We start from the raw sequence: 26065 nt of genomic DNA on the forward strand, positions 1-26065 counted from the left end.
TTGGGCCATTTCTTTCGTCTGTTTTCTTGCGCTACCTCGCAAACGCGGGAGACAGCGACAAAGTATAAAAAAAAAAAAATAAAAAAAAAAATAAAAAAAAAAAAAGTTGAGTATTCCTGGGAAATTATATGGGAGGGTATTGACTGAGAGGGTTAAGGCATGTACAGAGCATCAGATTGGGGAAGAGCAGTGTGGTTTCAGAAGTGGTAGAGGATGTGTGGAGCAGGTGTTTGCTTTGAAGAATGTGTGTGAGAAATACTTAGAAAAGCAAATGGATTTGTATGTAGCATTTATGGATCTGGAGAGGCATATGATTGAGTTGATAGAGATGCTGTGTGGAAGGTATTAAGAATATATGGTGTGGGAGGCAAGTTGTTAGAAGCAGTGAAAAGTTTTTATCGAGGATGTAAGGCATGTGTACGTGTAGGAAGAGAGGAAAGTGATTGGTTCTCAGTGAATGTAGGTTTGCGGCAGGGGTGTGTGATGTCTCCATGGTTGTTTAATTTGTTTATGGATGGGGTTGTTAGGGAGGTGAATGCAAGAGTTTTGGAAAGAGGGGCAAGAATACAGTCTGTTGTGGATGAGAGAGCTTGGGAAGTGAGTCAGTTGTTGTTCGCTGATGATACAGCGCTGGTTGCTGATTCATGTGAGAAACTGCAGAAGCTGGTGACTGAGTTTGGTAAAGTGTGTGAAAGAAGAAAGCTAAGACTAAATGTGAATAAGAGCAAGGTTATTAGGTACAGTAGGGTTGAGGGACATGTCATTTGGGAGGTAAGTTTGAATGGAGAAAAACTGGAGGAAGTGAAGTGTTTTAGATATCTGGGAGTGGATTTGGCAGCGGATGGAACCATGGAAGTGGAAGTGAATCATAGGGTGGGGAAGGGGGTGAAAATTCTGGGAGCATTGAAGAATGTGTGGAAGTCGAGAATATTATCTCGGAAAGCAAAAATGGGTATGTTTGAAGGAATAGTGATTCCAACATTGTTATATGGTTGTGAGGCATGGGCTATGGATAGAGTTGTGTGGAGGAGGATGGATATGCTGGTAATGAAATGCTTGAGGACGATATGTGGTATGAGGTGGTTTGATCGAGTAATGATAATAGGGTAAGAGGGATGTATGGTAATAAAAAGAATGTGGTTGAGAGAGCAGAAGAGGGTGTTTTGAAATGGTTTGATCACATGGAGAGAATGAGTGAGGAAAGAGTGACCAAGAGGATATATGTCTTAGAGGTGGAGGGAACAAGGAGAAGTGGGAGACCAAATTGGAGGTGGAAAGATGGAGTGAAAAAGAGTTTGAGTGATCGGGGCCTGAACGTGCAGGAGGGTGAAAGGCATGCTAGGAATAGAGTGAATTGGAACGATGTGGTATACTGGGGTCGACGTGCTGTCAATGGATTGAACCAGGGCATGTGAAGCATCTGGGGTAAACCATGGAAAGTTCTGTGGGGCCTGGATGTGGGAAGGGAGCTGTGGTTTCAGTGCATTATACATGACAACTAGAGACTGAGTGTGAACGAATGTGGCCTTTGTTGTCTTTTCCTAGCGCTACCCCACGCACATGCAGGGGAAGGGGGTTGTTGTTACATGTGTGGAGGGGTGCCGATGGGAATGAATAAAGGCAGAAGTATGAATTATGTACATGTGTATATATGTATATGTCTGTGTGTGTATATATATGTATACATTGAGATGTATAGGTATGTATATTTGTGTGTGTGGATGTGTATGTATATACATGTGTATGTGGGTGGGTTGGGCCATTCTTTTGTCTGTTTCCTTGCGCTACGTCTCTAACGTGGGAGACAGCAACAAAGCAAAATAAGTAAAAAATAAATGAATCATAATGATAATGTATATGTAATATAAATAGTTTGTCTCAGATGTTCCAGTTACAAAAGTCACCATGACTCACAAAGATGAAGACAAGATGGACATCAAAGATGAAGACAAGGTGGACATCCTGGTTGACACAAACAGTGCTGAAGTCCTTAATAAGCTTGAAGTACTGTTCTATGAAGTTTCTAATGCATCATTGACTTTACCATCGGGTACTTGCACCATTAATCTTGATGAATGCTTAGTTACCAGTCTGGAAATTGATAAGGATGCCACATCCTTCAGCATCTTGTTGGTGGGAGTGGACTCCTCTGAAGCAGTTCTTCAGTCTACTTTATTGAGTTTTGAAGGTAAGGAAACATTATATGCTACAGCTGCTGGATCAGCATTTCTTGGTATGACTCAATGACTCCTTATACAGGTCATTACTGATGTATATAGGTCACCTCTGTTCCTCTGTGAAAGCTCTGTAGATCTCTTGTACATCTCCCAGTCATTTTCACTCTTTCCCTATGATCACTTCCCAAGCACCTCTCTTTTCTCTTTCATCAACTTTACTTTGTCATCCCACCATTCGCAACCATTTTTACTTGCACACCTCCCATCTTCCATATGTCATACACTTCTCTTGCATGTACCAACACTGCTTCCCTAGATATTTCTTATTCCTACTCCACTCCCCTTGATTCATTTATACTTATCTTTTGCCATTCTATGTACTCCTGGTCTCTCCTGGTGCATCTTCACACCTGTTTTTTCCAAGTTCACCCTACAAATCTTCACCCTTGCCTCCACCAAATAAATGTCAGACATCCCTCCAGCTGCATTTCTCAGCACATTCACATCCAAGTCTCATTTGCACACCTATCAGTTAGTATATAATCCAATAATGCCCTCTTACCATCTTTCCTACCCACCCATATGGAGGTAGTATGTTTATCCCTCTTCTTAAACCATATATTCCCAGTCACCAGTCCTTTTTCAGCACACAGTTTAACAAGCTGTTGTTAACTATTAGTTTATCTCTGTGAATACCCTATGTCCCCCAAGTTATACTCAGGTCAACATGACAGAGTTAGATTATCATCATTTCAGTTGATGTTCCTTTGGGCATTACATACATGCAGTCCAGTATTTATTGATTATGAGTTTGAGATGTATTCTATTGGAGGTAAATGCAAGAGTTTTGGAAAGAGGGGCAAGTATGAAGTCTGTTGGGGATGAGAGAGCTTGGGAAGTGAGTCAGTTGTTGTTCGCTGATGATACAGCGCTGGTGGCTGATTCATGTGAGAAACTGCAGAAGCTGGTGACGGAGTTTGGTAAAGTGTGTGGAAGAAGAAAGTTAAGAGTAAATGTGAATAAGAGCAAGGTTATTAGGTACAGTAGGGTTGAGGGTCAAGTCAATTGGGAGGTGAGTTTGAATGGAGAAAAACTGGAGGAAGTGAAGTGTTTTAGATATCTGGGAGTGGATCTGGCAGTGGATGGAACCATGGAAGCGGAAGTGGATCATAGGGTGGGGGAGGGGGCGAAAATTCTGGGAGCCTTGAAGAATGTGTGGAAGTCGAGAACATTATCTCGGAAAGCAAAAATGGGTATGTTTGAAGGAATAGTGGTTCCAACAATGTTGTATGGTTGCGAGGCGTGGGCTATGGATAGAGTTTGTGCGCAGGGGGATGGATGTGCTGGAAATGATATGTCTGAGGACAATGTGTGGTGTGAGGTGGTTTGATCGAGTAAGTAACGTAAGGGTAAGAGAGATGTGTGGAAATAAAAAGAGCGTGGTTGAGAGAGCAGAAGAGGGTGTTTTGAAATGGTTTGGGCACATAGAGAGAATGAGTGAGGAAAGGTTGACCAAGAGGATATATGTGTCGGAGGTGGAGGGAACGAGGAGAAGAGGGAGACCAAATTGGAGGTGGAAAGATGGAGTGAAAAAGATTTTGTGTGATCGGGGCCTGAACATGCAGGAGGGTGAAAGGAGGGCAAGGAATAGAGTGAATTGGAGCAATGTGGTATACCGGGGTTGACGTGCTGTCAGTGGATTGAATCAAGACATGTGAAGCGTCTGGGGTAAACCATGGAAAGCTGTGTAGGTATGTATATTTGCGTGTGTGGATGTATGTATATACATGTGTATGGGGGGGGGTTGGGCCATTTCTTTCGTCTGTTTTCTTGCGCTACCTCGCAAACGCGGGAGACAGCGACAAAGTATAAAAAAAAAAAATAAAAAAAAAAATAAAAAAAAAAAAGTTGAGTATTCCTGGGAAATTATATGGGAGGGTATTGACTGAGAGGGTTAAGGCATGTACAGAGCATCAGATTGGGGAAGAGCAGTGTGGTTTCAGAAGTGGTAGAGGATGTGTGGAGCAGGTGTTTGCTTTGAAGAATGTGTGTGAGAAATACTTAGAAAAGCAAATGGATTTGTATGTAGCATTTATGGATCTGGAGAGGCATATGATTGAGTTGATAGAGATGCTGTGTGGAAGGTATTAAGAATATATGGTGTGGGAGGCAAGTTGTTAGAAGCAGTGAAAAGTTTTTATCGAGGATGTAAGGCATGTGTACGTGTAGGAAGAGAGGAAAGTGATTGGTTCTCAGTGAATGTAGGTTTGCGGCAGGGGTGTGTGATGTCTCCATGGTTGTTTAATTTGTTTATGGATGGGGTTGTTAGGGAGGTGAATGCAAGAGTTTTGGAAAGAGGGGCAAGAATACAGTCTGTTGTGGATGAGAGAGCTTGGGAAGTGAGTCAGTTGTTGTTCGCTGATGATACAGCGCTGGTTGCTGATTCATGTGAGAAACTGCAGAAGCTGGTGACTGAGTTTGGTAAAGTGTGTGAAAGAAGAAAGCTAAGACTAAATGTGAATAAGAGCAAGGTTATTAGGTACAGTAGGGTTGAGGGACATGTCATTTGGGAGGTAAGTTTGAATGGAGAAAAACTGGAGGAAGTGAAGTGTTTTAGATATCTGGGAGTGGATTTGGCAGCGGATGGAACCATGGAAGTGGAAGTGAATCATAGGGTGGGGAAGGGGGTGAAAATTCTGGGAGCATTGAAGAATGTGTGGAAGTCGAGAATATTATCTCGGAAAGCAAAAATGGGTATGTTTGAAGGAATAGTGATTCCAACATTGTTATATGGTTGTGAGGCATGGGCTATGGATAGAGTTGTGTGGAGGAGGATGGATATGCTGGTAATGAAATGCTTGAGGACGATATGTGGTATGAGGTGGTTTGATCGAGTAATGATAATAGGGTAAGAGGGATGTATGGTAATAAAAAGAATGTGGTTGAGAGAGCAGAAGAGGGTGTTTTGAAATGGTTTGATCACATGGAGAGAATGAGTGAGGAAAGAGTGACCAAGAGGATATATGTCTTAGAGGTGGAGGGAACAAGGAGAAGTGGGAGACCAAATTGGAGGTGGAAAGATGGAGTGAAAAAGAGTTTGAGTGATCGGGGCCTGAACGTGCAGGAGGGTGAAAGGCATGCTAGGAATAGAGTGAATTGGAACGATGTGGTATACTGGGGTCGACGTGCTGTCAATGGATTGAACCAGGGCATGTGAAGCATCTGGGGTAAACCATGGAAAGTTCTGTGGGGCCTGGATGTGGGAAGGGAGCTGTGGTTTCAGTACATTATTACATGACAGCTAGAGACTGAGTGTGAACGAATGTGTACTTTGTTGTCTTTTCCTAGTGCTACCTTGCACACATGAGGGGGGGAGGGGGTTGTTATTTCATGTGTGGCGGGGTGGCGATGGGAGTGAATAAAGGCAGACAGTATGAATTATGTACATGTGTATATATGTTTATGTCTGTGTGTGTATATATATATATGTATATGTTGAGATGTATAGGTATGTTTATTTGCGTGTGTGGACATGTATGTATATACGTGTATGTGGGTGGGTTGGGCCATTTTTTCGTCTGTTTCCTTGCGCTACCTCACTAACGTGGGAGACAGCGACAAAGCAAAATAGATAAAAATGAATAGTTCATTTGAATGTGCATTTCATAGAGCATGCAAACCTCCAATAGCCAGGCTTGAACTCAGGACCCCTGCATGGCAGGTGGGAACACTACAGCTAGGCTATGATCATAGCCTAGCTGTAGGGCTCCTGCTAGTGATCATTTTTTTATAGTACTATGTTTAACTTCGCACAAATATAACCTTTTAAGTGCAAAGAGAATCGAGCATACCATCCTGATGTGTTTATTTTAGCTTAGTGCTTAGCTATATGTTTCATTGTTAAATGGTGATCCTTAGTAATTTTGAAAACATCATCTCAACATCAAATTTCCATGAGCAGTTAACAATTTTAGAGACTCATGGTATCTACAAAAGGTTCATTGAAAAGAAGAAATAGAATAAAAAGCTTTATAGTGTTTCAAAACAAATCACAAATAAGGAAGACACTCTTGAGGTACAATCCATAGAACTTGCTGTAACATTAGGCAGGAACATTAAGTACAAGCCTCTGAAAACACTGCATTGGAGTTGCCTTTTGCCAGAGGCTTGTTAAGGGTGAGGCAGTAAAGGCTGAGAAGCAGCAATGAAGTTCACCAGTTATGGAGATTCTTGCTGTGGCCACCCTGTTGAGGGAGTTCCTGAAGAGAATGGATGTCACAGATATAGATAGATAGAGAGATGAATAATCAGTAATTAAGACACTATTGTAGAAGTCAAGTTCATTTGACTTATGTGATAAAGATCAAGATTTTTTCAACATATTTTGATAGTAACAAGTTAATGTGTACCTGCTGTGAAAGTCAATCCTCTGAAAAGTGATCTTGATAAAACTTCAGCCTTCACATAAACAAAATTTAATTCTGATGGTGACTATACATTGTCTTTCTCTCATCTTAATATATTTGATTATTGCTCCCGAGAGTTGGCTACTTGTGTTCCTCTGCCAATAGCTAGACTGTATAACTTTTGGCAAATTAACGTATCAGTTACTTATTGTTTGGCTGTTGGTAGCTTAAGGATAATCCTTTGTAACATCTTATTTCTTTGAATGTTTGGCTGTTGTTAGCTCAAGGATAAGCTGTTGTAACATATTCTTTTATACTGCTGGAACTCTTCCTGACTCTTTACCTTACCTTTTTCCAAACAACTGAAACCATACCCTTTTTGAAAACCAAATTTTCCTTTTCCTTAAGGACTTATTGATTATTCTTTTCCTTTCTACTTTTTTTTTTAGTTTTTAGTCTTTTTCTTTTGTTTCTGTTTCAGAACCTTGGCTCAGTGAGGACCTTTGCCCATGACTCAAGTCTTAACTTAAAAAGTCATTGCAATTGGTGACAATTTCAGAGACAAAATTTGAATATATGCTACTTGATTACCATTCTTTTGTCTTATCTATACACCAAGACTTTGTTTTCTCTACCTGCATTTGTCTCAGCATCTCCTTTGTTATAATTCTAGTATTACTTTTTTCATTATTATAAGTCTTTCTATCATCTTTATATCCTTAATCCTTCCAGACTACAAGGTAGTTGTGCAGCAACTGACAGCTGATGCTGTTGAGGTCCGTTGGACAGCCTCAGAGAAAACATTATACAAGGTCGCTGTCTCTCCTAATGGTGGAGCTTACAGTGAGACAACTGTGACATGTGGAAATGATGAAAGTAATAAGTGCAAAGCATATTTCATCTCCATATCAGACCCTGATACTCGTACTGTCAGAGTTCAAAAGAATGAAGATGGAGAAAAGAACATTGTTGCCTCTGAGTTTACAATGGAGAGTTTAGCTACAGGTAAGTTTTTATCAGTGTTGAAGTATCTCACATGTATAAGTTGTGTTGATATCATGGGGTGGGGACTGACTACCTCCACCTTACCTTGCACTACCTTCTTGTCCCAGGATTTTCCTCTTTGGGGCCTTAGTAGTGCTTGGAAAGCCAGCCACATCCACCAGGCAGGACCAAGGGTAATAAAGTGTAGTGATGAAGTGAGTGTCTTTGTGTTCAGTGACTTCAAGTATGGAAGTTGCACATTGAGCATAAGGAGTCTTGTGATATGCTGAATTTGTGTTTACACAAGTGCTGGAAAGAAGGGTATCTGGAATGCAAATGAGAAAGAGTTACTCACACATGTTTGGGGAGTTTGGTTTCAGATTGGGATGTGGTAGATTGATTGTTGGAAGGAAGCTGGGAAGGCATTAGTTTAGTGCTTATTATGTAAATTTAGTTTGTATGTGTTTTCTCAGTGTTGTATTTGTTGTATAGGGGAAATCTGTATGTACAGGGTGTTGAAGTGTAAAGCAAAGGTAAGTTTTTTTATTTCTACTTTGGGATGGTAGTTAGTTATGGAGTGGTTTAGATGGGAAAGGTTCAGTGCTGTTTTAGAAAACAAATAGCCAAGCATAGAGGTGAGCTTGTTTTAGAGGCATTTTTAGTGTGCTCTGTAGGTGCTGAATGTTTGTGGTTGGTAGGCAGTCTGTTATTGTTATGAGTGTTCTGTTTGTGGTTTTTATTTTTGTTATATGTGCATTTGACAGGATGGATGACTGGGAACATGAGGCGTAGTTTAAGGTGGAGCAAATAAATTGTTAATAGAGGATTCCAAGGAATTGCTTTTCTTGTTTGAATCTGGTGCAGATAAATGTTCTGAGGGAGCTTATTTTGTTTTTGGCCATGTGTTGATGTTTGTGGTCTGGTGAGTGAATGTCAAGTATGTGTGTTGTACATGAGGGCTAGTATTGTTGGAGTTTTCTTGAGCAGGATTCACTATCCATTCAAGGTGATGGGAAGGTCCAGATTGGTTTCAAGTCTGTCAGGGGTTATGAGGTTGTTGGTATATTTAACTAATAATGGAGACATTCACTTTAGGAAAGTCAATTTAGTAATGCAGTTTTACGTTTGTTGTTGCCTGGGTAGTGTCGATGCTGTGACGTGATTGTTATGTTATCTGCACATGAAAGGACTTTCACACTGTTGTCTGCATGAGGTAAGGGAAAGTCATATAGGAAGCAGTTGAATGCTAGAGAAAAAAACTACTCTCTGGGGAACTCCTCTGTAGAGCTTGGGGATTTGGGATTTTAAGATTTTGTGAATGATTCTGGCTCATTGGCCGGCTGTAAAGTTAGCTTAGCATTTTTTGTGATTTTTATAGGGGGTGTTGACAAGTGTGTTATATTTGAAGATGTATCTGGGTATGATGTCAAATGCTGTATTGTTGGTGTTATCTATTATCACTAATACTGAGTGGGAGGGGAAACATATAGTCCCTGAAGGGATTTTTCTCTTAAGATTATTGAACCTACATATTATCTACTATAGTTAAATAAAATTTTGACTGAGACTGTAAAAAGTGAAACAATCTCTGTAAACATTTACATCAAGTCCTCTTGTATTTTAAGCATGTTTTACTAAATCCAAACTAGCTGGAATTTCAGTTGGTGTGAGAAGCTTTTTGGCACTGAAAAAGATTCAGCATGGCAAGACATTAACATCTGTTTCTGGAGCTTTGCATATAAGTAACTTCACCTATTTGAATGGTGGTAAGAGGTCCACAGTACTCATAAGGAAAGAATATTTGTGTGGAAAACAGAATCTGTCACCCTCTCTGTTGATGGATTCGTTGTGTAGTCTATTCCTTATATCCACCACCCTTGCATTGAAACATTACTGCTTCAAATCCTTTTTAACAAGCTTCGTGCCATGGCTAATGGTTGTTCTTTAATTGCATCTTTTGAAAAACTGTTCACTGTCAACATCATCCAGCTGATTTAGAAAATCGAAGGCTGCAATTGGAGTACCCTCTCTATTCTCTCCTCTGTGGTGGGCAAATTTTAAGCCCTCATCCTCATACTTAAATGTGATTTTGATATTTGTTAGCAGACAGTTTGGCATCCCAGTGTACCCTTAAAGAAGCTTGCAATTTTTTTTATTTATTTGTTAATGAAATTTCTTCACTTTCTTGAGGTTAAGGGAAAAGGAATACTGCCCATGTTTCTGCTTTGTGTCATAGAAAGTGTTTAAGAGGGGTGGGAGTAGGGGGCTGGAAGTCCTCCCATCATGTATTACATTCCAGAAAAAGGAACTGAAGGAGCACCAAGTGCAGATTTTTCCTTGTAAGGCACATTCACCGGTTCCTGATGTTACCTTGCTCATGCAGGAAATAGCAAACATGCATGAGAGATAATTTCTGTGAACATATTTCAACTTATAAAAATGCAAAATTTAGAAATGAGTAGTTGATTAATTCTTAAAACATCATTATACAGGTGTGAATGTCGTAAACTTACTATTACATGCCAGACATTAATGATGAAAATATATACAGTTCACCAGCCATCTGCTGAAAGAAACTTATACACTACCAGTCATTTTAGGAAACATGAGGCAATGCTAAACTATACATTTATAAGAGAGTTGTTAGAAGGACATGTATACAGGATAACAGCTAGTCTGTGAAGAAAGCAAAAGAAATCCACCAACTGAAATAACACTTGTAACAGCCCCTCACTGGATGACATATTCTACCTGCTGGCAGACACGACAGCTAACTATCTTATAGGACATATGACCAAAAATTAGTGACTGACGCATCACATAACAGCTTGTCATTATAAAATGTTGCTTATACATATATTTTCTTGATAATTGCTTCTTGGGAAATACCTCAGAAACTTCACAGAGTGCCAAACTGATGCTGAGAAAGCTGAATGACAAGACTTATCTCAGTGTCTGCCTTGAGAAGCAGGCCAATGCCACTGCCAATTACACCCTGGCTATAATTGACCAAAAAGGAACATTCATAGATACCACAGGCACAGTAACTAGCCCCTGCTTCCCTGAACTGGCCCTAAACACCCTCATCATGGAACATCTCAGGGTCCTGGTCCATGCAAAACTTGATGACATGGAGGAACCTCTTGTCGCCTTAGACACTGAAGTTTATCTTTTTGGTAAGTATGTTTGATAGAGTTGGATTTATTTTGATATACTTAATGTGTAAAATAACACAATTAAAATCAACCCATGGATGTAGTCCAATATCCTGTATGGAGATGAATTAGTGAAGAGTATTGGATTATGATGCAGATGAATAGACAATATAGAGACCAGATGCTGAGTTCTTGGATGCATTTACTTTACTGTAAACACACTGATCAAGTTGGATTTGTTATGCACAGGTGGGTGTCATTTGAAAACAAGATATGAATGTCAGTAGAATATTTATTAGTCTTCCAAATGCATTAGTATCTTACTATGAATATTAATGTTTAAAAACAGTTGATCATAAAATTTGCTAAGGTGAGACTGATTAGATTACAGAATTATTAAAAAGGATTTATATAGCAGTATTGAACTCAAATCTGTTTGATCACTAGAAAACATTTTCCAAGGACCATACTGAGTCTGTCCTGTGTGGATTTACTAAATATATGTCTCTCATTTTAGGTACATATTGTGCTGGTGGCTGATTCGGGTGAGAAACTGCAGTTGGTGACTGAGTTTGGTAAAGTGTGTGAAAGAAGAAAGTGGAGAGTAAATGTGAATAAGAGTAAATGTTATTAGGTTCACTAGGGTTGAGAGACAAGTTGATTGGGAGGTAAGTTTGAATGGAGAAAAACTGGATGAAGTGAAGTGTTTTACATGGGAGTGGACTTAGCAGTGGATGGAACCATGGAAGCAGAAGTGTGTCACAGGGTGGGGGAGGGGGCGAAGGTTCTGGGAGCTTTGAAGAATGTGTGGAAGGCGAGAATGTTATCTCAGAGAGCCAAAATAGGTATGTTTGAAGGAATAATGGTTTCATCAATGTTATATGTCTGCGAGGCTTGGGCTGTTGATAGGGCTGTGTGGAGGAGGGTGGATGTGTTGGAAATGAGAAGTTTGAGGACAATATGTTGTGTGAGGTTGTTTGATTGAGTAAGTAATGAAAGGGTAAGAGAGATGTGTGGTAATAAAGAGTGTAGTTGAGAGAGCAGAAGAGGGTGTGTTGAAATGGTTTGGACACATGGAGAGAATGAGTTAGGAAAGATTGACAAAGAGGATATATGTGTCAGAGGTGGAGGAAAGGAGAAGTGGGAGACCAAGTTGGAGGTGGAAGGATAGAGTGAAAAAGATTTTGTGCAATCGGAGCCTGAACATACAGGAAGGTGAAAGGCGTGCAAGGAATAGAGTGAATTAGAACAATGTGGTATACACGGATCAGTGTGCTGTCAGTGGATTGAACCAGGGCATGTGAAGTGTCTGGGTTAAACCATGGAAAGGTCTGTGGGGCCTGGATGTGGAAAGGGAGCTGTGAATAAATGTGACCTTTTTTGTCTGTTCCTGGCACTATTTTGTGTGTGTGTGTGTGTTTGTGTGTGTGTGTGTGCTATTTCATGTGTGGTGGGGTGGCGACAGGAAAGGATGAAGGCAGCAAGTATGAATATCTACATGTGTATATATGTATATGTCTGTGTATGTATACGTTGAAATGTATATGTATGTATAGGTGCATGTGTGGGCATCTATGTATATACATGGGTATGTGGGTGGGTTGAGCCATTCTTTTTCTGTTTTCTTGCGTTACCTCGTTAACGCAGGAGACAGCGATTAAGTATAATGAATAAATAGACAATGATTTTGTTAAGTGCCTCTCGCTTTCATTAATGGAACTGTCTTATTACTCTGTGATCTGTCTTCCCCCATTATCACATCATTCTGCCAGCACCCTGTCTCAAAGTTGATACCAAATACATGTTTCTAGGGCAAACAGTGTTTGCTGCGTTCCAGCGAGTTTCTTCTTCAGTCCGTGATGCACCCTTATATGGATACACCAAGTGAAGCATAGCCTCATGTTACTGGCCTTTTGTAACAAATCCCTTTTACACATAACCATTCTTAATATAACCCATTAAGGAAATTGGTGAGAGCAAAATCTCTCAATTTACTTTCAGTACATTAGGACTAAGATTTTGAAAAAAAAATTTAATGTGACTTTTATTCAATTCTATTTAGTAAGTGTGCAAAATTTGGAGAAGTTTTATTTTATCAGGTCCATATTTATTTTAGAAGGAGGCATTTAGATTTGTTATGTATTGATTAAGGAATCTGGCTATCTAGGTAATTTAATTTTGATTTTCATCATCTTTAACACGGAGAACCGCACTGGAATTCTTTTGTATCTTAATATGTATGTCTTAAACTTGCAGCAAATCTCAGTTCAGCATACAGCCCACTCCAGGTAATACAAATTAGTGCCAGGACACTCAAAGCTTCCTGGGTAAACAGGAACAGAGACAACCTCCAGTATGAATTAGCCTTGAATGGAAAGACAAGCAAGGTCCAGTGCAAAGCTAAAGCAGAGTGTGTGAAATACTTTCACCTTAACTCTGCACAAGAGCCCTTAATCATTAACATCACAGAAAAGAATAAAGGAATTGTGCTGATTGCCACAGCAGATGTTCCCATCAAGGATATTCTGGGTAAGTAGAAAAGTAACATGTCACCAGTAACAAATTATACCTGCATTCATATACATTAACAAACTAGAAACACTGCTAACTTTATTCAAGCTACTGTAAATTGCCTGTTGAGATGAAACTTTGATATCATAATATGATTAAAGCTATGCCAATATAGCTAAACCCTGTGTGAGATTATGCTATAAACTATGCAATATTGTAGATCTAGCCCAAAAGTGGAAAATTTACTGTCTATGAATTATGAAGAGTTTCTACCATCAAGCACTTGTACCCTGCCAGAACTTGATAACTAAGTCTGTTATATACCAGTGTTTCTTGTGCTCATATATACACAATACTTAAAGGGATAGCTATATACTATCAGTATTTCTGCTGAAGTTACCCTCTTTATCTCGCCATACCCAATTCCACTTGGTGGATCAAGCACATACTGCTTGTGAAGTCCCTCATACACATCCTTAACCTATTCCTAGAGTGCTGAAGGTGAAATTTGGGCTTCCATGCTTATGAATGTGCTTCTGACATTTTCATTTTGCACATCCAAGTTGAATCGTCATGTAAGATCAATATTTCCACTCACTTCATCTCTTCAAAAATTCTTCCATTGCATCTGATCCCACACCATTCACCCTTCACTTGGAAGTGGAGTAGGCCAACACAAGGTTATTTCAATTTATTTTCTACTACCTTTGAATGCTAATTCATCTCTTCCTTTTTTTTCACACTGTGATGATCTTTCCATACAATGCCTTTAGTTTTAAGGTTAATATAATCAATCAGTCTGCTACGATATGCCTTGCAAACTGTGCTAAGAAGCTTATTCCTCTATAATTTTTACAGTCACTTTTACTGTCTCTTTCCTTATACAATGGAGAAGTTAGTCATCTCATAATTAGTAAACAAATGACCACTCTTCCCTGCTTTTGTATGCTATAAAGCCCATAGTAAAAAAATTCTTTCTCTGTAACAGAAGCTCTGCTTTGTGCCTCTTATAAAACTTAAACATTGTCACTAACTGCACAGTGATGATGATTGTCAGCTCTACGCTTCAGTTAGATAACCACCTGTGGGTGTGCTTCCTGAAGCCCCTAGGTGCTGAGTTATGATTTGGGCATTGAGAATGGCCCTCACCACTTGGAGACCATTACTGGGGCTCAGGTGTTGACAGAGTCAAATGGCCTGACTTGCATCATCTGCAGTGGAAAGGTGGGCTTTGGAGCACTCTCTGAGCTGTGGATGCTGGTCATTGCATACAAGAATAATGGAAGCATCTTGGCCTCAGGGGAAAGTACTCAGAGAATTGAGTGTATTATTTATTTGATTATTTATTTTACTTTGTCGCTGTCTCCTGTGTTAGCGATGTAGCGCAAGGAAACAGATGAAAGAATGGCCCAAACCACCATCAGACACATGTATGTACATACACATCCACACATACAAATATACATACCTATACATCTCAGTGTATAATTGGGAGGTGAGTTTGAATGGAGAAAAACTGGAGGAAGTGAAGTGTTTTAGATATCTGGGAGTGGATCTGGCAGCGGATGGAACCATGGAAGCGGAAGTGTATCATAGGGTGGGGGAGGGGGCGAAAATCCTGGGGGCCTTGAAGAATGTGTGGAAGTCGAGAACATTATCTCGGAAAGCAAAAGTGGGTATGTTTGAAGGAATAGTGGTTCCAACAATGTTGTATGGTTGCGAGGCGTGGGCTATGGATGGAGTTGTGCGCAGGAGGATGGATGTGCTGGAAATGAGATGTTTGAGGACAATGTGTGGTGTGAGGTGGTTTGATCGAGTGAGTAACGTAAGGGTAAGAGAGATGTATGGAAATATAAAGAGCGTGGTTGAGAGAGCAGAAGAGGGTGTTTTGAAGTGGTTTGGGCACATGGAGAGGATGAGTGAGGAAAGATTGACCAAGAGGATATATGTGTCGGAGGTGGAGGGAACAAGGAGAAGAGGGAGACCAAATTGGAGGTGGAAAGATGGAGTGAAAAGGATTTTGTGTGATCGGGGCCTGAACATGCACGAGGGTGAAAGGAGGGCAAGGAATAGAGTGAATTGGAGCGATGTGGTATACCGGGGTTGACGTGCTGTCAGTGGATTGAAGCAAGGCATGTGAAGCGTCTGGGGTAAACCATGGAAAGCTGTGTAGATATGTATATTTGCGTGTGTGGACGTATGTATATGCATGTGTGTGGGGGGGGGTTGGGCCATTTCTTTCGTCTGTTTCCTTGCGCTACCTCGCAAACACGGGAGACAGCGACAAAGTATAATATAAAAAATATATATATATATATATATATATATATATATATATATATATATATATATATATATATTTTTTCTTTCTTTTAAACTATTCGCCATTTCCCGCGTTAGCGACGTAGCGTTAAGAACAGAGGTCTGGGCCTTTTTTGGAATATCCTCACCTGGTCCCCTGTGTTCCTTCTTTTGGAAAATTAAAAAAAAAAAAATGAGAGGGGAGGATTTCCAGCCCCCCCGCTCCCTCCCCTTTTAGTCGCCTTCTACGACACACAGGGAATACGTGGGAAGTATTCTTAATACCCTATCCCCAGATATATATATATATATATATATATATATATATATATATATATATATATATATATATATATCTGGGGATAGGGGATTAAAAATATATATATATATATATATATATATATATATATATATATATATATATATATATATATATTTTTTTTTTTTTTTTTTTTTTTTTATACTTTGTCGCTGTCTCCCGCGTTTGCGAGGTAGCGCAAGGAAACAGACGAAAGAAATGGCCCAACCCCCCCCCCCATACACATGTACATACACACGTCCACACACGCAAATATACATACCTACACAGCTTTCCATGGTTTACCCCAGACGCTTCACATGCCTTGATTCACTCCACTGACAGCACGTCAACCCCTGTATACCACATCGCTCCAATTCACTCTATTCCTTGCCCTCCTTACACCCTCCTGCATGTTCAGGCCCCGATCACACAAAATCTTTTTCACTCCATCTTTCCACCTCCAATTTGGTCTCCCTCTTCTCCTCGTTCCCTCCACCTCCGACACATATATCCTCTTGGTCAATCTTTCCTCACTCATTCTCTCCATGTGACCAAACCATTTCAAAACACCCTCTTCTGCTCTCTCAACCACGCTCTTTTTATTTCCACACATCTCTCTTACCCTTACGTTACTTACTCGATCAAACCACCTCACACCACACATTGTCCTCAAACATCTCATTTCCAGCACATCCATCCTCCTGCGCACAACTCTATCCATAGCCCACGCCTCGCAACCATACAACATTGTTGGAACCACTATTCCTTCAAACATACCCATTTTTGCTTTCCGAGATACTGTTCTCGACTTCCACACATTTTTCAAGGCTCCCAAAATTTTCGCCCCCTCCCCCACCCTATGATCCACTTCCGCTTCCATGGTTCCATCCGCTGACAGATCCACTCCCAGATATCTAAAACACTTCACTTCCTCCAGTTTTTCTCCATTCAAACTCACCTCCCAATTGACTTGACCCTCAACCCTACTGTACCTAATAACCTTGCTCTTATTCACATTTACTCTTAACTTTCTTCTTCCACACACTTTACCAAACTCAGTCACCAGCTTCTGTAGTTTCTCACATGAATCAGCCACCAGCGCTGTATCATCAGCGAACAACAACTGACTCACTTCCCAAGCTCTCTCATCCCCAACAGACTTCATACTTGCCCCTCTTTCCAGGACTCTTGCATTTACCTCCCTAACAACCCCATCCATAAACAAATTAAACAACCATGGAGACATCACACACCCCTGCCGCAAACCTACATTCACTGAGAACCAATCACTTTCCTCTCTTCCTACACGTACACATGCCTTACATCCTCGATAAAAACTTTTCACTGCTTCTAACAACTTGCCTCCCACACCATATATTCTTAATACCTTCCACAGAGCATCTCTATCAACTCTATCATATGCCTTCTCCAGATCCATAAATGCTACATACAAATCCATTTGCTTTTCTAAGTATTTCTCACATACATTCTTCAAAGCAAACACCTGATCCACACATCCTCTACCACTTCTGAAACCGCACTGCTCTTCCCCAATCTGATGCTCTGTACATGCCTTCACCCTCTCAATCAATACCCTCCCATATAATTTACCAGGAATACTCAACAAACTTATACCTCTGTAATTTGAGCACTCACTCTTATCCCCTTTGCCTTTGTACAATGGCACTATGCACGCATTCCGCCAATCCTCAGGCACCTCACCATGAGTCATACATACATTAAATAACCTTACCAACCAGTCAACAATACAGTCACCCCCTTTTTTAATAAATTCCACTGCAATACCATCCAAACCTGCTGCCTTGCCGGCTTTCATCTTCCGCAAAGCTTTTACTACCTCTTCTCTGTTTACCAAATCATTTTCCCTAACCCTCTCACTTTGCACACCACCTCGACCAAAACACCCTATATCTGCCACTCTGTCATCAGACACATTCAACAAACCTTCAAAATACTCATTCCATCTCCTTCTCACATCACCACTACTTGTTATCACCTCCCCATTTACGCCCTTCACTGAAGTTCCCATTTGCTCCCTTGTCTTACGCACCCTATTTACCTCCTTCCAGAACATCTTCAGTGTTGTAAATGGAAATGGTGAAGAGCTTGTAGATTTATGTGCTGAAAAAGGACTGATGATTGGGAATACCTGGTTTAAAAAGCGAGATATACATAAGTATACTTATGTAAGTAGGAGAGATGGCCAGAGAGCGTTATTGGATTACGTGTTAATTGACAGGCGTGCGAAAGAGAGACTTTTGGATGTTAATGTGCTGAGAGGTGCAACTGGAGGGATGTCTGATCATTATCTTGTGGAGGCTAAGGTGAAGATTAGTATGGGTTTTCAGAAAAGAGGAGTGAATGTTGGGGTGAAGAAGGTGGTGAGAGTAAGTGAGCTTGGGAAGGAGACCTGTGTGGGGAAGTACCAGGAGAGACTGTGTACAGAATGGAAAAAGGTGAGAACAATGGAAGTAAGGGGAGTGGGGGAGGAATGGGATGTATTTAGGGAATCAGTGATGGATTGCGCAAAAGATGCTTGTGGCATGAGAAGAGTGAGAGGTGGGCTGTTTAGAAAGGGTAGTGAGTGGTGGGATGAAGAAGTAAGAGTATTAGTGAAAGAGAAGAGAGAGGCATTTGGACGATTTTTGCAGGGAAAAAATGCAATTGAGTGGGAGAAGTATAAAAGAAAGAGACAGGAGGTCAAGAGAAAGGTGCAAGAGGTGAAAAAAAGGGCAAATGAGAGTTGGGGTGAGAGACTATCAGTAAATTTTAGGGATATATATATATATATATATATATATATATATATATATATATATATATATATATATATATATATCTGGGGATAGGGGATTAAAAATATATATATATATATATATATATATATATATATATATTTTTTTTTTTTTTTTTTTTTTTTTTTTTTTTTTTTTACCTCGTCGCTGTCTCCCGCGTTTGCGAGGTAGCGCAAGGAAACAGACGAAAGAAATGGCCCAACCCCCCCCATACACATGTACATACACACGTCCACACACGCAAATATACATACCTACACAGCTTTCCATGGTTTACCCCGGACGCTTCACATGCCTTGATTCAATCCACTGACAGCACATCAACCCCTGTATACCACATCGCTCCAATTCACTCTATTCCTTGCCCTCCTTTCACCCTCCTGCATGTTCAGGCCCCGATCACACAAAATCCTTTTCACTCCATCTTTCCACCTCCAATTTGGTCTCCCTCTTCTCCTCGTTCCCTCCACCTCCGACACATATATCCTCTTAGTCAATCTTTCCTCACTCATTCTCTCCATGTGCCCAAACCATTTCAAAACACCCTCTTCTGCTCTCTCAACCACGCTCTTTTTATTTCCATACATCTCTCTTACCCTTACATTACTTACTCGATCAAACCACCCCACACCACACATTGTCCTCAAACATCTCATCTCCAGCACATCCATGCTCATGCGCACAACTATATCCATTCCTCACATGTTGTAGAAGGCTACTAGAGGGGACGGGAGAGGGGGCCAGAAATCCTCCCCTCCTTGTATTTTTAACTTTCTAAAAAATGGGATATATATATATTTATTTATTTTATTTTATTATACTTTGTTGCTGTCTCCCGCATTTGCAAGGTAGCGCAAGGAAACAGACGAAAGAAATGGCCCAACCCCCCCCATACACATGTATATACATACGTCCACACACGCAAATATACATACCTACACAGCTTTCCATGGTTCACCCCAGATGCTTCACATGCCTTGATTCAATCCACTGACAGCACGTCAACCCCGGTATACCACATTGCTCCAATTCACTCTATTCCTTGCCCTCCTTTCACCCTCCTGCATGTTCAGGCCCCGATCACACAAAATCTTTTTCACTCCATCTTTCCACCTCCAATTTGGTCTTCCTCTTCTCCTCGTTCCCTCCACCTCCGACACATATATCCTCTTGGTCAATCTTTCCTCACTCATTCTCTCCATGTGCCCAAACCATTTCAAAACACCCTCTTCTGCTCTCTCAACCACGCTCTTTTTATTTCCACACATCTCTCTTACCCTTACGTTACTTACTCGATCAAACCACCTCACACCACACATTGTCCTCAAACATCTCATTTCCAGCACATCCATCCTCCTGCGCACAACTCTATCCATAGCCCACGCCTCGCAACCATACAACATTGTTGGAACCACTATTCCTTCAAACATACCCATTTTTGCTTTCCGAGATAATGTTCTCGACTTCCACACATTCTTCAAGGCTCCCAGAATTTTCGCCCCATCCCCCACCCTATGATCCACTTCCGCTTCCATGGTTCCATCCGCTGCCAGATCCACTCCCAGATATCTAAAACACTTCACTTCCTCCAGTTTTTCTCCATTCAAACTCACCTCCCAATTGACTTGACCTGCTCAACCCTACTGTACCTAATAACCTTGCTCTTATTCACATTTACTCTTAACTTTCTTCTTCCACACACTTTACCAAACTCAGTCACCAGCTTCTGCAGTTTCTCACATGAATCAGCCACCAGCGCTGTATCATCAGCGAACAACAACTGACTCACTTCCCAAGCTCTCTCATCCCCAACAGACTTCATACTTGCCCCTCTTTCCAAAACTCTTGCATTTACCTCCCTAACAACCCCATCCATAAACAAATTAAACAACCATGGAGACATCACACACCCCTGCCACAAACCTACATTCACTGAGAACCAATCACTTTCCTCTCTTCCTACACGTACACATGCCTTACATCCTCGATAAAAACTTTTCACTGCTTCTAACAACTTGCCTCCCACACCATATATTCTTAACACCTTCCACAGAGCATCTCTATCAACTCTATCATATGCCTTCTCCAGATCCATAAATGCTACATACAAATCCATTTGCTTTTCTAAGTATTTCTCACATACATTTTTCAAAGCAAACACCTGATCTACACATCCTCTACCACTTCTGAAACCACACTGCTCTTCCCCAATCTGATGCTCTGTACATGCCTTCACCCTCTCAATCAATACCCTCCCATATAATTTACCAGGAATACTCGACAAACTTATACCTCTGAAATTTGAGCATTCACTCATGGAGTGAGTATTTTGAAGGTTTGTTGAATGTGTTTGATGATAGAGTGGCAGATATAGGGTGTTTTGGTCGAGGTGGTGTGCAAAGTGAGAGGGTTAGGGAAAATGATTTGGTAAACAGAGAAGAGGTAGTAAAAGCTTTGCGGAAGATGAAAGCCGGCAAGGCAGCAGGTTTGGATGGTATTGCAGTGGAATTTATTAAAAAAGGGGGGTGACTGTATTATTGACTGGTTGGTAAGGTTATTTAATGTGTGTATGACTCATGGTGAGGTGCCTGAGGATTGGCGGAATGCGTGCATAGTGCCATTGTACAAAGGCAAAGGGGATAAGAGTGAGTGCTCAAATTACAGAGGTATAAGTTTGTTGAGTATTCCTGGTAAACTATATGGGAGGGTATTGATTGAGAGGGTGAAGGCATGTACAGAGCATCAGATTGGGGAAGAGCAGTGTGGTTTCAGAAGTGGTAGAGGATGTGTAGATCAGGTGTTTGCTTTGAAAAATGTATGTGAGAAATACTTAGAAAAGCAAATGGATTTGTATGTAGCATTTATGGATCTGGAGAAGGCATATGATAGAGTTGATAGAGATGCTCTGTGGAAGGTGTTAAGAATATATGGTGTGGGAGGCAAGTTGTTAGAAGCAGTGAAAAGTTTTTATCGAGGATGTAAGGCATGTGTACGTGTAGGAAGAGAGGAAAGTGATTGGTTCTCAGTGAATGTAGGTTTGCGGCAGGGGTGTGTGATGTCTCCATGGTTGTTTAATTTGTTCATGGATGGGGTTGTTAGGGAGGTGAATGCAAGAGTTTTGGAAAGAGGGGCAAGTATGAAGTCTGTTGTGAATGAGAGAGCTTGGGAAGTGAGTCAGTTGTTGTTCGCTGATGATACAGCGCTGGTGGCTGATTCATGTGGTAGCATTATGAGGTAAGTTTCATGAGGTAGCATGAAAAACAGAGGACTGGGCCTTTAAGGGAATATCCTCACCTGCCCCTTTTCTGTTCCTTCTTTTGGAAAATCAAAAAAAAAAAAAAAGAGAGGGGAGGATTTCATGAGGTAAGTTTGAATGGAGAAAAACTGGAGGAAGTAAAGTGTTTTAGATATCTGAGAGTGGATCTGGCAGTGGATGGAACCGTGGAAGTGAATCATAGGGTGGGGGAGGGGGCAAAAATCCTGGGAGCCTTGAAGAATGTGTGGAAGTCGAGAACATTATCTCGGAAAGCAAAAATGGGTATGTTTGAAGGAATAGTGGTTCCAACAATGTTGTATGGTTGCGAGGCGTGGGCTATGGATAGAGTTGTGCACAGGAGGGTGGATGTGCTGGAAGTGAGATGTTTGAGGACAATGTGTGGTGTGAGGTGGTTTGATCGAGTAAGTAATCTAAGGGTAAGAGAGATGTGTGGAAATAAAAAGAGCGTGGTTGAGAGAGCAGAAGAGGGTGTTTTGAAATGGTTTGGGCACATGGAGAGAATGAGTGAGGAAAGATTGACCAAGAGGATATATGTGTCGGAGGTGGAGGGAACGAGGAGAAGTGGGAGACCAAATTGGAGGTGGAAAGATGGAGTGAAAAAGATTTTGTGTGATCAGGGCCTGAACATACAGGAGGGTGAAAGGAGGGCAAGGAATAAAGTGAATTGGATCGATGTGGTATACCGGGGTTGACGTGCTGTCAGTGGATTGAATCAGGGCATGTGAAGCGTCTGGGGTAAACCATGGAAAGCTGTGTAGGTATGTATATTTGCGTGTGTGGACGTATGTATATACATGTGTATGGGGGTGGGTTGGGCAATTTCTTTCGTCTGTTTCCTTGCGCTACCTCGCAAACACAGGAGACAGCGACAAAGCAAAAAAAAAAAAAAAAAATTATATGTGAAAAAAGGAGAGATAGGTAGTATGTTTGAGGAAAGTAACCTGGATGTTTTGGCTCTGAGTGAAACGAAGCTCAAGGGTAAAGGGGAAGAGTGGTTTGGGAATGTCTTGGGAGTAAAGTCAGGGGTTAGTGAGAGGACAAGAGCAAGGGAAGGAGTAGCAGTACTCCTGAAACAGGAGTTGTGGGAGTATGTGATAGAATGTAAGAAAGTAAATTCTCGATTAATATGGGTAAAACTGAAAGTTGATGGAGAGAGATGGGTGATTATTGGGGCATATGCACCTGGGCATGAGAAGAAAGATCATGAGAGGCAAGTGTTTTGGGAGCAGCTGAATGAGTGTGTTAGTGGTTTTGATGCACAAGACCGGGTTATAGTGATGGGTGATTTGAATGCAAAGGTGAGTAATGTGGCAGTTGAGGGAATAATTGGTATACATGGGGTGTTCAGTGTTGTAAATGGAAATGGTGAAGAGCTTGTAGATTTATGTGCTGAAAAAGGACTGGTGATTGGGAATACCTGGTTTAAAAAGCAAGATATACATAAGTATACATATGTAAGTGTTGTAGTGTAAGTGTTGTAGTGTTAGCATTATTGTTTAGTTAGGGTAATCATGGTTAGTTAGGGTTTTCTTGATTGTGATCAAGGATGATAATTATTAGAAACCATATGTGAGTCACTTATCTTTTGTTAATGTTTACAAATTGTTGTTTTATGGGACGTTAATTGCAACATAGAACAGTGACACCTGGAAGACCAAATGTGAGTAGCTTAATTGTGTTTGCCACCATCACTGGAAGTATGATTGATGTTATTTTCTTGTAAGTGAAATTATGGCTGATTTTGTTTGTTTTGCCACATGCCATTAATGTTAGTAAAGAATGTAAAATGTCTGCAGGGCAGGGAGAAATGAAAATTTAGTATGAAGGGTCATTTGCAATTAAAAATTACAGCCTAGAATGTTGATCTAAATAGAATCATAGAGTTTGAAAATAAACACATAAAATCGTCCAATATTCATTATGATATAAGACAATTTTAAACAGTAATACCACTCTTAGAAAAAGAAACAATGCAGTGGCTCTGTATACATGTACATTATTTAAATCTTTGATGATCAAGTCCTTCATCAAAGTAGCTGTCAGATAAATTTTTTGAAAGTTAATGATTATTTTGGATCCCTCACCAGAATTGTTTGTTTGATAGTTTTCTTGTGTTTTTATTGATCAGTTTTTATTGCTTTGCTGGCATTCTGTCCATAAACATGCAATCACTCTTGTCACACTTGACAACACTGAACTCATTTCTTCATAACTAGATTTTCCTGCGATGAGTGCTATGCAATAACCCTGCTGTGTGACAAAATGATAGGAGCAATAGATAAAAGTAAATGGTACATAGATAAGCACATTAGGTTGAAGAAGATGTAGGAACATTAGGTGGAAGTATTAGGTTAAAAGTAGTAAGTTGGAACATTAGGTTGACATATCAGGCAGAAGTAGGTGGTATGAATATTAGGTAAGAGCCTCTGAAAACACTGCGAAGCAGCATTGAAGTTCTTTATTTATGGAGACTCTTTTGCTGTGGCTACCCCCTTGATGGAATTCCTGAAGGGAACAGGCATCATAGATATAGATAGATAGATAGATAGTTGAGTTACATTACTTGTCCGAGTGCTTCCCATGAGGATCTCACTTACTAAGGCCATCGGGTTTATTCAAACCTCGCTTTGAACCCCTCCCCTTACCCTCTCCACTGGGTAAGAGTGGGGGGAGTGTTCCTGGGGCTTTTACTGTTACTAGGGAATGTATTGAAAACAAACAGTGACATCCACCATAATGTACCACTCTTTATCAACTGCACGACCCTACCCTTATCATGGCTTAGTGCCCTACCCTCATATTATAGTATTTTGCTCTTTTACCAAAGTGTAATGATCTGTCTTATATTGTATTGCAATGATCCGCATTTATACCCTCATCTTATAATACTGTGCCCTCTCCTAAAGTCATGATAAACTCATCAGCCTTCGCATCATAATATACCCCATTCTCATACTATAATGTATTGTCATACTATATGTAAGAACAGTAGACAGGAGCATTAGGTAGAAATATTAGGTAAAGGTAATAAGTAGGAGCATTAGGTAAAAGTAGTAGGTTGAAACATTATGCAAGAACATTTGGTAGAAGTAATTGTTAGGAACATCTGAATGAGCCTCTGAAAATACTGCACAGTAGTTGCTCTCTGCCAGTGGCCTGTTAAGGATGAAGCACTAAATGCTAAAAAGTGGCACTGAAGTTCAACAGATAGGGAGACTTTTGCTATGGCCATGCCCTTAAGGGAGTTCCCGAGGGCAGTGGATGTTAGAGGTATAGATAGATAGATCACACCATAGTGCACAGCCCTGGGCTCACACCACAGTGTAGTACCTTTCCCTGATACCAGCAGTCACTTGCTGTGTTTTTGAGAGGGCTGTCTAGCAGGCAACGAGGGAATTCACTGAGGTTATCCTTCAAGAATTAATCATCAGTTGTCAGAAAACACTATATTAAAAGACATTACACTTAAATTCTTGGTAAGATTCCATAGAAGTTCAGAAAGAATAAAATTCAACAAAGCAGTTACTTAGCGACTGATATATAGTTTTTCTTTAAAATATATGTTGTACAGGACACTTGCATGCCATCTGGCAATGAGAAGCTCTTGAGAATGGAGGTGAGGAAAATATGTTTCCTTACAGAGGCAACTCTTTTCATTAGTGCCAGGTTGCTACAGTAGTTGTAATGCAGTACACCTTTAAGATTGACCAAAAATTTACCTGGTATGCTTATAATGTGCACAAAAGAGTTGCAGTAATTATTTTTACAGATAATTCAGTATCTGCAGGAAGGGCACTACTCAGATACAAAAAATTAATTGTGTCCTTAATAAAAGCTATATAACCCATTGCTCTATAACTCAAAAGTTCAATCAGTCATTTTCCTTTTCAGGAAAGTTCACTAGATGAGGCTCATCAGGAAAGACAGCATCACATCATGCTACTTTTGAAATTTTCTGGAGTGCCTTGAATGGGATCCAAGTTTTATGTCAGCCAAGTCTTACCTATCTTTGTTGTTGCTCAGTGAAGAATCTACTTGTCTCAGATGACTAGACAACCATTAAAACCAACCTCTACTTGAATCATAGTGTACTGTTCTACCTAATATTATAGGAGAGTGCACTACCTTCATACCACA

At 40.5% G+C, this 26065-nt stretch overlaps 1 protein-coding gene across 1 annotated transcript; it reads left to right on the plus strand.

The window, feature by feature from the left end:
- The first annotated feature begins 1532 nt into the window (after positions 1–1532).
- On the plus strand, positions 1533–26009 carry LOC139763495 (uncharacterized). The gene is made up of 5 exons (XM_071689609.1): positions 1533–2188; positions 7316–7588; positions 10462–10743; positions 12979–13251; positions 25820–26009. Exons 1-5 carry the CDS (start codon positions 1906–1908, stop codon positions 25834–25836), a joined length of 1128 nt encoding a protein of 375 aa, XP_071545710.1. The 5' UTR covers positions 1533–1905; the 3' UTR covers positions 25837–26009.
- The last annotated feature ends 56 nt before the right edge of the window (positions 26010–26065 follow it).

This window comes from Panulirus ornatus, chromosome 47 (assembly GCF_036320965.1).
Source record: "Panulirus ornatus isolate Po-2019 chromosome 47, ASM3632096v1, whole genome shotgun sequence".
NCBI classification, from domain to species: Eukaryota; Metazoa; Arthropoda; class Malacostraca; order Decapoda; family Palinuridae; genus Panulirus; species Panulirus ornatus.